The sequence below is a fragment of the Cryptotermes secundus genome, unplaced genomic scaffold (genome assembly GCF_002891405.2).
Source record: "Cryptotermes secundus unplaced genomic scaffold, Csec_1.0 scaffold55, whole genome shotgun sequence".
NCBI classification, from domain to species: domain Eukaryota; kingdom Metazoa; phylum Arthropoda; class Insecta; order Blattodea; family Kalotermitidae; genus Cryptotermes; species Cryptotermes secundus.
Window position 1 is genome coordinate 818,851 of NW_019740654.1, and position 13,491 is coordinate 832,341.

Consider the following 13,491-nt stretch of genomic DNA (forward strand, 5'->3'; position numbering starts at 1 on the left):
TTCTGTTTGTTTTGTGAACAGACTATAGAAATATTGGGGCACGCGGTAGCGTAGTTGGTTGAGGGGCTGTGCTACAAGCCGGAAGGTCATGGATTCAAGTCCCAATGAGGTCATTGGATTTTTTTCAATTGACCTAATCCTTCCAGCCACACTATGGCCCTGGGGTTCACTCAGCCTCTAACAGAAATGAGTACCAGGAATTAATTAAATAATTTTCCTGGGAAGTAAAGCACCGCCGGCGCGTAAGGCTGGCAACCCTACCACCATCTTTGAGCCGATTGTCTGGATAATATGGGATCCTCAACGTCTCACAACCCTATGGGCCTTCACGGCCTGGTACAGGGATAGCTTTACTGGTTTTTTTTTTTTTTTTTTACAATAGAAATATCTTATTCCTCTGTTCAGCTGATTTTGATCGGTCAGCACGAAAATAGACATGTTGTATAATTTAATTGTTTATGAGTATTTTAGTGTTGTCATTATACTAGGTATAATTTTTTGAAGATACTTTTTCACTTAGATCAGTTTACGAATAAGAAGAACTCGGCTTCCATCTTGAGATTTGATGAGTAAGCTAAGCTAAGCTTGCTTGCAAGCACTATGGTCTTCTGAAATTTTGGCCATCTTCTCCCAGACTTCTAACCCCTGTCACATACTAGAAGATAGCCGTTCTCTTCCTATGAAGTGATTATTGCAAACTGGTTGTAAAGAGAATTGCTTCTGTAAAATATTTGGTACAGTTTTTTTAGTACATTTTGTAGCAGGCTGTTCCAGAAATGTGGAGCTGGGATACCTCAGTCAGTATAGCAAGTAGGCTGTGTGCTGGACAGCTGAGGAGTCAGGGTTCAATTCCTGGTAGGAGCAGGAGATTTTTCTCTTTTCCATAATGTCCAGACCAGCTCTGGAGCCCTTCCAGTCCTCTATACAGAGGTTCCTGGGGTCTGTTTCCCCAGCAGTAAAGCAGCTGGGGCTTGAACCTGACCCCTTGGCTGAGTCTAGTGCTGAGGTTAATAATGGTGGATCTATATTTCCATTCCCCATGCATCTTCATGGCTTGGTGCATAATTAACTTTACTGTTTACCTTTACCTATTCCTGAAACTTAATTTTTAAGGGGGAAGAACATTTTGCATGTTTGGTTGTATAACACTGGAAACTTTACTGTGTTATTGATGTGAAAATCTTCAATTGAAACTTATTCTGATAGATGTATGCATTTCATTTATTGCAGGGGTTTGGGGAAACAAGGCTACCAGTGTCAAGGTATGTGTGTGTTTTGTGGTGTTCTTTCAATTCTTGTTCTACTCTGTTTCAGTGGTTATATGTATTCATATTGAAATATGTATTAATGTATTTGGTTAACACTGCTGCTATTCTTGTATTAAACATTGTATTTATAAAATATATCTTTCTTTAATTGTAAAGATGGGCATTAAACTCTCATCCAACACATAAGTTAGTTTCCAGGATAGTGATGGTAAATTCACATTGGACAAACTTAATACCTTACAGATTAGATAGAGATACATGAGCATGGCCATGTAAGGTCTCCTGTTAATGTATAGATACATTTTTATTCACAAATCAATAAGTGGCCCTGCCTAAACTATACGTTACATACCTATGAACGGTATCAGTGAAGGGTTTGTTGTTGATGATGACAATGACAGCAATGATAAAGTGGTAGTGGTGTTGATGGTGATGATGATGATGATGATGATGCATTTGGAAGCAAAACGTTTAATTTTATTTGGCTGATAGATCAAATTTCACATACATTAAAATTTTTCCACTCCAGAAAATAACCATGTGCATTTGTTTTTGCATGCTTGTGCAAATCCATGTTGAATAATGATTTGCTATACTGTATTTCAGTCAGAATTAACATGGATCTACAAATATCTCAAACTTTTCAGTAAATATAGCTTCAAATATTTTATATGCTGTCAAGTTCTTTATTTCAATCAGAATTAACCATGGATCTATAAATATCTCAAACTTTTCAGTAAATATAGCTTCAGATATTTAATATACTGTCAAGTTCTTAATGTCACAACAGGACATTATACAGTCTTTATCATATGACGGTTTGGTATCTCAGGCATGGGTTGGAAGATATACAATCAAGAGAAATAAACGACATCTCCCACCATTAGGAGGAAAACAACATGACCCAATGTTGGCTCACGATATTTTAACATAATAACTAATTTTTTACATACAAAAGAAAATTTTAATACAATTTTAAATACATTGGGAGGCTACCGTATGGAAAAGTGAACATCATATCGCGTGCAGTGGAAAAATCCAATCAGAATACCCAGCAAATATGCTTAAAAGAAACAGCATCATATGTAAATCTACACTTCAAGAAGCGTCATCTTGAACAACTAAGACAAACATCAAAACTAACTGTGATAATAACAAAATTTATGTAGTGAGCATTACTCATAGCTTAAGTGCATATTGTTAAAACATCTTATGTGACGGTGTTTCCTGATCGTAGCGGTGCGCCTCTGAGGATGATTCTTTTGAATCAAAACCTGTAAGGTGAATAAAGACGGAAGTGTTGTAAACTTGTATGTCACACTGGACTGAAAATTATCCACTTTGTGATTTTATTCGTGTTCTGTATTCAAGAGTTTATCCGACCTATGTTAGTACCCAGTGAATCTGAACATTCCAGGCTCCAAAAATACACAAAATGATGATTTTCAAAGAAATGGCTCTAATGAATTTGATTAAATCATATTAGTTTACAGAACCCCCCCCCCAAGGTGCTAACCCTGAAGTTGGCAACTGCAGTGTTTGCCAAAAAAAATCATAATTTTTATCTGTGTGACTATTTCCATATGCCAAAGTTATGAATAATAATTTCTTACCATCTTTATGAAGTTTTGAAACTGCAACTCGTGACTTACTTAATTGATGTTTGTGGTATAAATTTTGCTATCCCCTCATTAATGGCCATGAATCTTTAAAATGTTGGAGTATGTCTGTTGCAGTCTGTACATGTGTGGTCCACAAACGCTGCCATCATTCAGTGGTCACAAAGTGTCCTGGCATGAAGGATGCAACACAGGATGAGGTAAGTAACATGTACTAGATATGTTGTGTGTATATATGAGGGGCGTTCAAGTTCTAAGGTCTCCGAGTTTTTTTCTCAGGACTTGGAGCAGATAGACACATGCGGTTTAGTTTAAAATACATGTGCACTCTTTGTGAATGTGTGACAGAGATGGCAGCACTGTACAGCACACAGATTTCTAGTGGTGTGGGCAAGAGTGAGGAGTGTTTTTGATACCTAAAATGGCGACGTTTTCGTTACAAGAACAGCGAGTAATCATTTGTTTTCTCCAATTGCGTGGTGCGACACCCATTGAAATTCATCGCCAGTTGAGTTGGCCTCGCACCAGCCTGTCTGACAACATGGTCGAGCGAGTTGAGAAAGTTGTTTTGGAGGATCGCCGATTGAGTGTGGAAAGCATCACCTCCAAAGGTGACATTTCTGTGGGATCTGTGCACACAATCCTGCATGAAGAGCTGTGAATGTGGAAAGTGTCCTCCGGGTGGGTGCCACGAATGCTGGCAGACAACCACAAGGCTGCGCACATGGCAGTTTGCCAGGCGATGTTGACAATTGATGAGACATGGATGCCGTTTTTCAATCCTGAAATGAAGCACCAGTCAGCTCAATGGAAGCACACAGACTCACCGCCAACAAAAAATTTTGGGTAAGTGCCAGTGCTGAAAAAATGATGGTGGCCATGCTTTGGGACAGCGATGGCATAATCCTTACTCATTGCATTCCAAAGGGCTCTACGGTGATGGGTGCATGCTACCAAGATGTTTTGAAGAAGAAGCTCCTTCCAGCACTGCAAGAAGAACGGCTGGAAAAGGCTGCACATGTGCTCTTTCACCAGGACAGTGCACCAGAGCATCGGGCGTATGCGACACAGCAGTTTCTTTGTGAAAACCTTGAAGTGGTTTCTCATGCTCCCTACTCGCCTGGCCTGGCTCCTAGCGATTTGTGGCTTTTTCCAACGATGAAAGACACTCTCCGTGATCGCACATTCACCAGTCGTGCCGTTATTGCATCAGTGATTTTCCAGTTGTCAAAACAGACTCCTACAGAAGCGTTCGCAGCAGCCGTTGAATCATGGCATCGAGGTTGTGAAAAATGTTTACAGCTGCAGGGAGATTACGTTGAAAAGTGACAGAAGTTTAAAATTTTTTGTATGATTATTGTATGAGAAAAAAAATCGGAGACCTTAGAACTTGAACGCACAACGTAAAGTAATCATCCCCATGTGAAGGGGTGTTAAAATATCTCTATAGGTATAGGTAGTGATTACAAGGAGACTAAAAAGTGCCCATGTGTTGCAGGTATTCTTTACATTCCCAAAGGTTTGTCTTTCAGTCTGTAAGCAGAAAGGTTCACACATATCTGGCTGAAATCAAATTTAGACCCTTCTGAATGAGAGTCCAATGTCTTATCACAATTCCACCAGCTTCTTGGTAATTATTGATCTGAATTTACCATATGGTGCCATATAAGAAGCCTCCAAGCTATTGGCAATGAAAGTGTTGATGTAGCTTCTAAAGGGTTCTGATGATGTTGTATAACACTCAGAATTACTGGTTTTTAGGACTTTGTCCATCGGCTGGTATTCTAGAAACTAGAAAACAGGTTTGAAAAACTGGATCTGTTTTTGTAATCAGGTGAGAGGAGAGACTGAGGTTAGTTCTTTCTAAGGGACCCAACTGAGTCGGTGTCTTCCCCCCCCCCCCCCCCAGCTGAGGACAGAAACAGATCCAGTTTCTGAAACACTGTATTTTCTCTTTTCTAGAACATCAGACAATGGACAAAGTCCACAAACCCAGTAACTCTTAAGTGCTGACGCAGTCACACTACTGAGTTGGGTTACTCATGTTGTGATATTACTTCCCAGCAGCTGAACCAAGGTATCCAACAGAGTCAGCGGTTCAATGTGAACATCCCACATCGCTTTATGGTACACAATTACAAGAGGTTTACATTTTGTGACCATTGTGGCTCTCTGTTATATGGACTCTTCCGTCAGGGACTCCAGTGTGAAGGTAATTTTATTGTCATGTGTCAGTGACTAGACACAGCATTTGGAGTGATAATTAGAGTTAGTGGACTCTTATAACCCTTAGCTGTGAATGATTATAACAGTCTCACTAATTTACATGCTATAGATCACTACAACTACAGCACACATTTATTATACTGTCATCACTAGTCGTTACTAGGTAGTGGCTGCTAACAGTGCAACTCAAGACTGACTCAACTGTCAGAGTTATTTTATAACTGGAAGTTTGCCGCCATTCAGTTCATCTTGTCACCAAGCCCCTTGAGGTTCACAAACAGATTTTTTTTTTCAGTTGAACCCTTGCGGTCATAATCCATACGTAACATACTCTCTGACAAGAGGATGGGTTTGTCTCTTATGAATAAGCTTTTCCTTTGTCAGGTGTATATATCACACTTATAACATGTTATTAAAAATTGTTCTTGTTGCACTGTATAAAAGTCCTCTGTCAGTCCAGGCTTTGCGGAGCAGATCATGCCTATCTTACTTATCTGATGCTGTAACTGCAGCTTAGTTCACTTAACCGTTCAGCGTGGTTTGACGTGTATGTTTCGTCAGGTATTTAAATCGTCTGGGGGGGTTCGACGTGTATGTTTCGTCCAGCTGCACACCTATGTTATAACGCCCATAATAATTGATGGTTTTGCTGTAGATTGTTAGATATTTTGCTGGCCTGTTGTCAGGAGAACTGTATTTAATGACACGCGTTTAAGAGCGCTAAGTCATCGTTACATATGCCTGTCTTGCAGCAACGTTCCTGTGGCTATTGCGAGCGGTTTCTTGGTTCTACTGTTATGAATGGCGTGTTTTCTTTGCTATGAAGCTATAAACAGCAGAGACGTGATATGTGCTGTGTTTATAATATCATATTGCCCTGAGCTGGCCACACTAACACACTCAATTGGAATTCTTAGAAGAGGGATGTACAAACTTTATTCTTGCAAAATCGATTGCTTTCGCACAGTACATAGCACCCATTTCTTAGAAAAACGCCACAATTTAAGGCAGAACACTGTGGTCACCCCCTGAGACGATACGGATGTGTGTGGGGGAGGGAAAAGAACTCATTCCTTCGCTCATTATCGCTCCAGTTGACTCCATTTTATCGTACTGACCTTGGTGGTCGTTTCGAGGGATGACCATAAATATTTTTTTGAGCCAGCTAAGCTCTACTTTCGTTCACTACATACCAGACAGTTCTTAGAATAACTTCATGAATTCTGTGGTCACCCCTACGACATCTCCTGCCGCCAAAATGGATGGAATATCAAAGGCATAGCAACAACCCCTTGTTATGATAACTCGTAACGTTGAATTTACTACAGCTGACCTGGCAACTAAACGGGTCACGGAAAGACATTTCCTTGAACTATACCCCTCACGGGTAAGAAGGCAAGGGCCAAAGAAAGATACACAATATTGGAGCGGTGAATGTGGGGCACCGTTGGGTTATACGAATGCTTCAGGGCCTTCCTTACACTGCTCAAATTCTACTAAACCAACTGCTTCCATTACCGAGATACAGGGCACTCATATTATAAGGTAAGGTTATAAAAACCATCTTTTAAGATCATTTTAGTGAAAGTTTCATCCTTCAAGGCGTACCATTCACTGCTCAAATACTAAACAACCTGCTTCCATGGCCGAGATACAGGGCGCCCATATTATAAGGTAAGGTTATAAAACCACCTTTTAAGATCATTTTAGTGAAAGTTTCATGTTCCTATCTCATAGAATTTAAGAATAATGATGAATAAATCATTTTCGAGCAAAATTTAAATGGCCGGCTGAATATATTACCGCCGGAGACGCGGCCGCGGAATTTAAATGACCGCGCCAAAGGGTTAAATGGTCGTAAGCTTGACTGCCGCAAAGTTTAAAGCCTCTTATATTTTCTGTGTCTGACTTTGACTTGTCATATACTGCAAACATGTTTATTCCCATGATTTTATATGACTCATGCTTGTTGCCTGTACAATTTTTTTATATAATTGTGTACATACGGAAGGTTGAAAGCTGTGCGTAAATCACGGACAGGTATGCATCTTGGAAAATTTCCAATGGTATGGAGAACCATGTTTTGCAAATGCTCCTATGCAATGGGAACCAGGAGCTCATTCCTCAGGGGTAAAGCAGCCAGCACGTGAAGGTGACCGGTCACTTCCATCTAATGCCAAGGTCAAGAATGGTGGAGCTATACCTCCACTCCCCAATGTCTTCATGGCATAGTACTTAATTAAGTTCAGGAACAACTTTTCCTTTTTTATACCATTGAATTCAGCATTGTTGGACTCACTTAAAAATATGTAATTTTAATATATAAATCCATTTTATTCCCTCATATCCTGTTTCTTGGGCACAGAAATTATATTTGCTGGAACTTTCCATGGTTCAGATATTCAGTGATGTCTTCTCACTCAGTCAGCCATGTCAAGAGTCTGCACAATTCATTGCCCAAGAAAACTTTGCATTGTCTGACCATGACAGCTTCAAATCTGACATTCTTTAGACATTGGTCACTTGTGGGAATATGTTACCCATAGCTAGAGTTGACCTTGTGTGTATTATTGTTCAACATAGTAAAGTTAGTTTTTCTTATAGTTGCTGTATCATTAACAAATTTTATTGTTAATTATGTTGCTGCAGTTTGCAACATGAATGTACATAAGCGATGCCAGAAGAATGTGGCCAATAACTGTGGCATAAACACAAAGGAAATGGCCCAGATCTTGGCAGCCATGGGAATCTCGACAGACAAGCTGGGTCCACCACCGCGTAAACCCAATAAGGTTGGTTATACACCATTCTTTATTTCTCATATATTTCCTGTTGTCTTCTTTGTAACCTTTTCTTTATTTTTTGTTCATTGTACCATTTTCCGTCATAATTTGTCACGTTAATATATATAAAAACTACAAAAATGGCCTCCAAGAATTTACTGGAGTACCTGCATTGTTATGCCAACACAGTTGCCAGCCATTAACGACAATGGCAGTAGGTCACTTCCTAAGCAAGCCTTTCCAAGTGTGTCATTCTGTTTCAGACATTTAAATCGTACACATACAATGAGCTCATGTTATTGTGGGCATTAACCTTTAACACATGCTCTGTTTGGGAGTGCTGACAGTTTGACCTTGGGTTTTAAACCAAAACAAACCCACCTGTCAGTGGTTCATTCATTAGCTCTGAACAATGAAGTTGTGGTACTGGTTTCGATACTATTTACATTTAGATATGACTGTTTGTGACCTGGTCAGCCAAATATAGCCCAGCTTTGTTTCAAGAACTGATGAGGAAATATTTATCGGTGCTTGCATATGAGTGCTTCCAGAGCCTTCAAGGAAGTGTGATGCATTCAAGGATTGGTTTCCAGTGGCGAATTATCAATTAAAAAGTCAGTGTCATACTGTCATATATTTCTTTGTATATCATTTTTATTTTGTGTCTTGGAAGAGGTATATACCCACTGAGCCAGTATTTCTTTGTGAGTAAAAAGCATCTTCGCCGCTGTGCCTTTCGGTATCTGTGTCGGACTGGCACTCTTTTCGACTACTATTATAATTACTTTGCATAACTGTTTTGCGACTATTACTAATAGGTGAGAGTGTCGATTTGTCAGTCAACATAATTTATTCGATTTTGCCTCCCCAAAGATGATTCTTCAATCGCACAAGGTGAATATCACGGTCAGTGGTGTTTCTCGGAGGGAGGCCAAGGTTATCTGGGGCCCAACTGAGTCGACTGGAGGTGAAACATTCACAACACTGGCCAACCAAAAGGAAACAAAGACGTCGTGTGTTTCGCTAAATAAGAAAAGCAGGAGCACGCTCTTCTATTGTAAAAAGTGTGATTTTGCTTTGTGTGAGGTGGACTGCTTCGAGAAGTGCCATGTGCGTCAGTGTGAGTCTCATAAACTGTGAAGTGATGCAGTTCAAACTCACATACAGTAAAATTATTGTATATAGTGTGATTATATTTACAATATCACCAAGTCTCGAAGTTCAATATCACAAGGCAAATATCATGGACAGTGGCGTTTCTTGGGGAAGGCCAAGGTTATCTGGGGCCCAACTGAGTTGACTGGAGGTGAAACATTTACAAGACTGGCCAACCAAAAGGAAACAAAAATGATGTTGTGTGTTTCGCTAAATAAGAAAAGCACGCTCTTCTATTGTAAAAAGTGTGATTTTGCTTTGTGTGAGGTGGACTGCTTCGAGAAGTGCCATGTGCGTCAGTGTGAGTCTCGTAAACTGTTAAGTGACGCAGTTTAAACTCGCGTACAGTAATATTATTGTGTATAGTGTGATTATATTTACAATATCACCGTGATTCAAGGTTGAAGAAAAAACAGGTAAGCCCTTTGGAATTTCATAACATATATAATAAAGATCATATTTTGCATTTCAAGACAAAATAGTCACAGTTAATTTTTGTTTGTAAAATTTGCTCTTTTGTGTATATGTAGAAAAATTTATTGTCTCTCAGCTTGTTTTTAGTTCGTATGTCTATGTTGCATAGAACGGAAAATATGTATTTTTTTCTGAAAGTTTGCAATGTTAATTAAGCCGATTTAATTACCAGCCACAGAGGGCTCCCGGCTATTTAAAGGTCCTTTCGTTAAAGGTTAAAAAACTTGAATAACACAACAGTATATATGTTCTAAACTAAAACTACACAAAAATATAAACTCACATTAGCCAACTTGAACTTCACTTTACACTGGAAACCCACCAATCTCTTTGTCACACAGAACTAAGATATAAATTCAACAATAACTTCTTCAATGGGAACTAGAACTTCACTTTGCACCCTCTTCCTACAAGTACTTAAACTAGTGGAAAAACACAAAACAAACATACAAAACATGTATGCCTTTGACTAATAACGTACTCAAACGTGTAATATTTAGAGGCTTCATACTAAAACTACACCCTGTTTTCTCTCATATCAAATATGGACTCATAAAATCTGATTCACTTTCTATTCATATAATCATTACAACATATTTTGTCCAAATCACTGTCCATATTTCGCGCGAAATTATGAATAATAGTGCAAGAATAACCTAAATGACACATTGTCATTCACTACACACCCACTACTCGTATATGCACTTACTTTTGTTAACTCAGTAAATATACGTAATGGTGTAGTCTTCCTTCACGCACACTTCAGTTTCATGGTTCAGAGAGAAAACGCTTCAATTTCGTTGTGGAATAGAGGTAACATGTTTGTAAAATTTCGTGCACTCGCCATTACTCGGTGTGGGATAATACACACATTAAAGCCTACCATTTGCACTATCTCACTGAAACTTTTAAGATATACTTTCAGGCAGATAATTAATCAGAACTTGTACATATATATGTACATAAACACACGCAACACCGTCTTATTATTTATAAACACCTCCTCATACCAGGAAAAAAACGTACCTTGATGATGTACACCAGATATTTAGGTCACAGTGACAGGGCAGCCAACCTCTTAACACGACTGAAACCGAAACATCCCATTATCAGTTTGAGTACAGGGCGGTAATTTTTCACGCTTTCTTTTACCCGTTTTCATGTATAATATTATTCTACTTCCTATCCAGGAAGGGAAAATCGGGGGAAACAAATGCCAGGCAGTCACTGAATTGTTCGCGTATCGATCCACGAAAAAGAAGGGAACGATTATCCGATAATAAAGATTTTTTGTCATAACGTTATGCCATTGGAGGTTAGCATAATGCCATAATATGTGATATTCAGTAGTCATTTGTATCACCGTGGAGGATGCGCAAACTCGTGAGGTGGGAGCGGCGTTTTCGACACAATATAAGCCATCACGTAGCAATATAATCTCGGAATATAATAGCATAGATTGATATTATGGGTGGAAAGACCGTGAACACGCTAAATTGTATACGTAACGTCATATTTCGATTTATAGACCATGTTACGACGGTCCTATATTACGTTCTGTTAAATAGCAGCTTCCTAAATGACGTCACGCTTTGGTGTGCGCAATGAACCACTGCGCATCCACATGTAACTCGGGGGTACCATTCGCTGATGTTAGGTTGTGTTAGGTTAGGTTAGGTTTGCGCAGTAGACTACTGCGCATCCATCTGTACCTTGGAGGAGGCGAACCTCGGTAATTTACGCTAATGTTAGGTTGTGAGTGTACATTATGACAGATGTGCGCAAATGACTACTGCGCATCGTTATGCTCAGTTGAGCACTGATTGGCCGTCGGCAATATCTTACGATTGAATGTCTCTCATAGCGTATGAAATCAATATATATTTGTACGGGACATTTTATTTCCGAAGTTTCTCACATGATAAACTCTTGCATATATGTTTTCTGTTAAACTCTACATGATCTATTAAGCCTGGAATATATTACGACATTTATAATGGTCGTAAATGCATTTTTTTTTTCAAAATATTGACATTTCAGAACACTGTCAAGTGCATGATATCACAGTTATCTTCATTGACTGTTACAATTTTTCAGCAGTTCCCAAAAATTCTCTTTTCGTATGTTCCCATTATTAACTTTATTGTGTTTTTCGACATATGTGAATGATATACATATACTTTATATGAAAGGTATCCACCCCACAATACTAGTGCATAAATATTAGATAGGGAAATCACTGATTATGATCTGAACCTAAGAAAATATCATTCACCATTTTTCTAAGCATTGAAACAAAGAACGAACACATCAGTATATATGTTCTAGACTCAACTATAAAATACAATTACAAGAATGTCAGCTGTAACAACTCGTGCTTTCCTGGTAACAGTGTGATTCTGTAAGCAGTTTAATAGATGTAAAGAAAATAATTCCCTGGTGCTTTATACTTCCTGCTCACACATGTAAGTCTGGAAGATTAGATGGCAAGAATGCAGTCCGTAGCCTATCACATGGAAATACACTTCTGTCTTAGAAATCACTTGCCATCATTCTTCATGCTATAACACACACTCTACACACCAGTGACAACATGTGTTTCACTTAGCTACCACCTTGTTACAAGCAAGAATTCTTCATGCAAACAAGTTATGTACATAAAAGGGGAAACTTTTGAATCCATTGTGGGTGAATGGAAATGTTAACATACTTGAAAAAATACAAAAACGTCACTACACATCACTGTATATATTACACACAAAAATATAACATCACACTAGAGAATTTAAACTTCACTTTACACTCGACATTATTGTGACCAAAACAACATACATTATACCCACCATTCTTTGTCACACAGAACTAAGATATAAATTAAAAATAACTTCGTCAATGGGAACTAGAACTTCACTTTGCACTCTCTTCTTACAAGTACTTATACTAATGCAAAAGAAAGTATATCATTCTGACTAATAACGTACTCACACTTGTAATATTCAAAGGCTACATACCAAAATTACACCGTTTTTGTCATACCAAATATGCACTCATGAAATCTAATTCACTCTCTATCCATATAACCACTAAACACATTTTGTGCAAATCACTGTACGTACTTCATATGAGATTATTATTAATTGTGTAAGAATAACCTCAGAGACGCATTGTCTTTCACAGCACACCCATTTTTCTTATATGCACTTACTTTCTTTAAATCAATCAATGTACATAATGGTGTATTCTTCCTTCACACATACTTCAGTTTCATGGTTCAGAGGGAAAACACTTCGATTTCCTTGTGGAACAGAGGAAACACATGTTTGTAAAATTTCGTGCACTTGCCATTACTCGGTGTAGGATAATACACACATTAAAGCCTACCATTTGCACTATCTCACTGAAACTTTTAAGATATACTTTCAGGCAGATAATTAATCAGAACTTGTACATATATATGTACATAAACACGCGCAACACCGTCTTATTATTTATAAACACCTCTTCATACCAGGAAAAAAAGTACCTTGATGATGTACACCAGATATTTAGGTCACAGTGACAGGGCAGCCAACCTCTTAACACGACTGAAACCGAAACATCCCATTATCAGTTTGAGTACAGGGCGGTAATTTTTCACGCTTTCTTTTACCCGTTTTCGTGTATAATATTATTCTACTTCCTATCCAGGAAGGGAAAATCGGTGGAAACAAATGCCAGGCAGTCACTGAATTGTTCGCGTATCGATCCACGAAAAAGAAGGGAACGATTATCCGATAATAAAGATTTTTTGTCATAACGTTATGCCATTGGAGGTTAGCATAATGCCATAATATGTGATATTCAGTAGTCATTTGTATCACCGTGGAGGATGCGCAAACTCGTGAGGTGGGAGCGGCGTTTTCGACACAATATAAGCCATCACGTAGCAATATAATCTCGGAATATAATAGCATAGATTGATATTAT

General features: G+C 38.6%; 1 protein-coding gene across 2 annotated transcripts in view; it reads left to right on the top strand.

Moving 5' to 3' along the window:
* The window catches only part of LOC111872343 (protein kinase C), a 48,243-nt gene that overhangs the window by 19,442 nt on the left and 15,310 nt on the right, over positions 1 to 13,491 (top strand). The window contains exons 4-7 of one of the 2 annotated variants that reach the window (XM_023866110.2): positions 1,231 to 1,262; positions 3,005 to 3,087; positions 4,952 to 5,099; positions 7,763 to 7,905. In XM_023866110.2, the coding sequence (XP_023721878.1) occupies positions 1,231 to 1,262; positions 3,005 to 3,087; positions 4,952 to 5,099; positions 7,763 to 7,905 (406 nt within the window). The remainder of the gene's footprint in view (positions 1 to 1,230; positions 1,263 to 3,004; positions 3,088 to 4,951; positions 5,100 to 7,762; positions 7,906 to 13,491) is intronic. The other variant, XM_023866111.2, reaches the window with a different exon arrangement.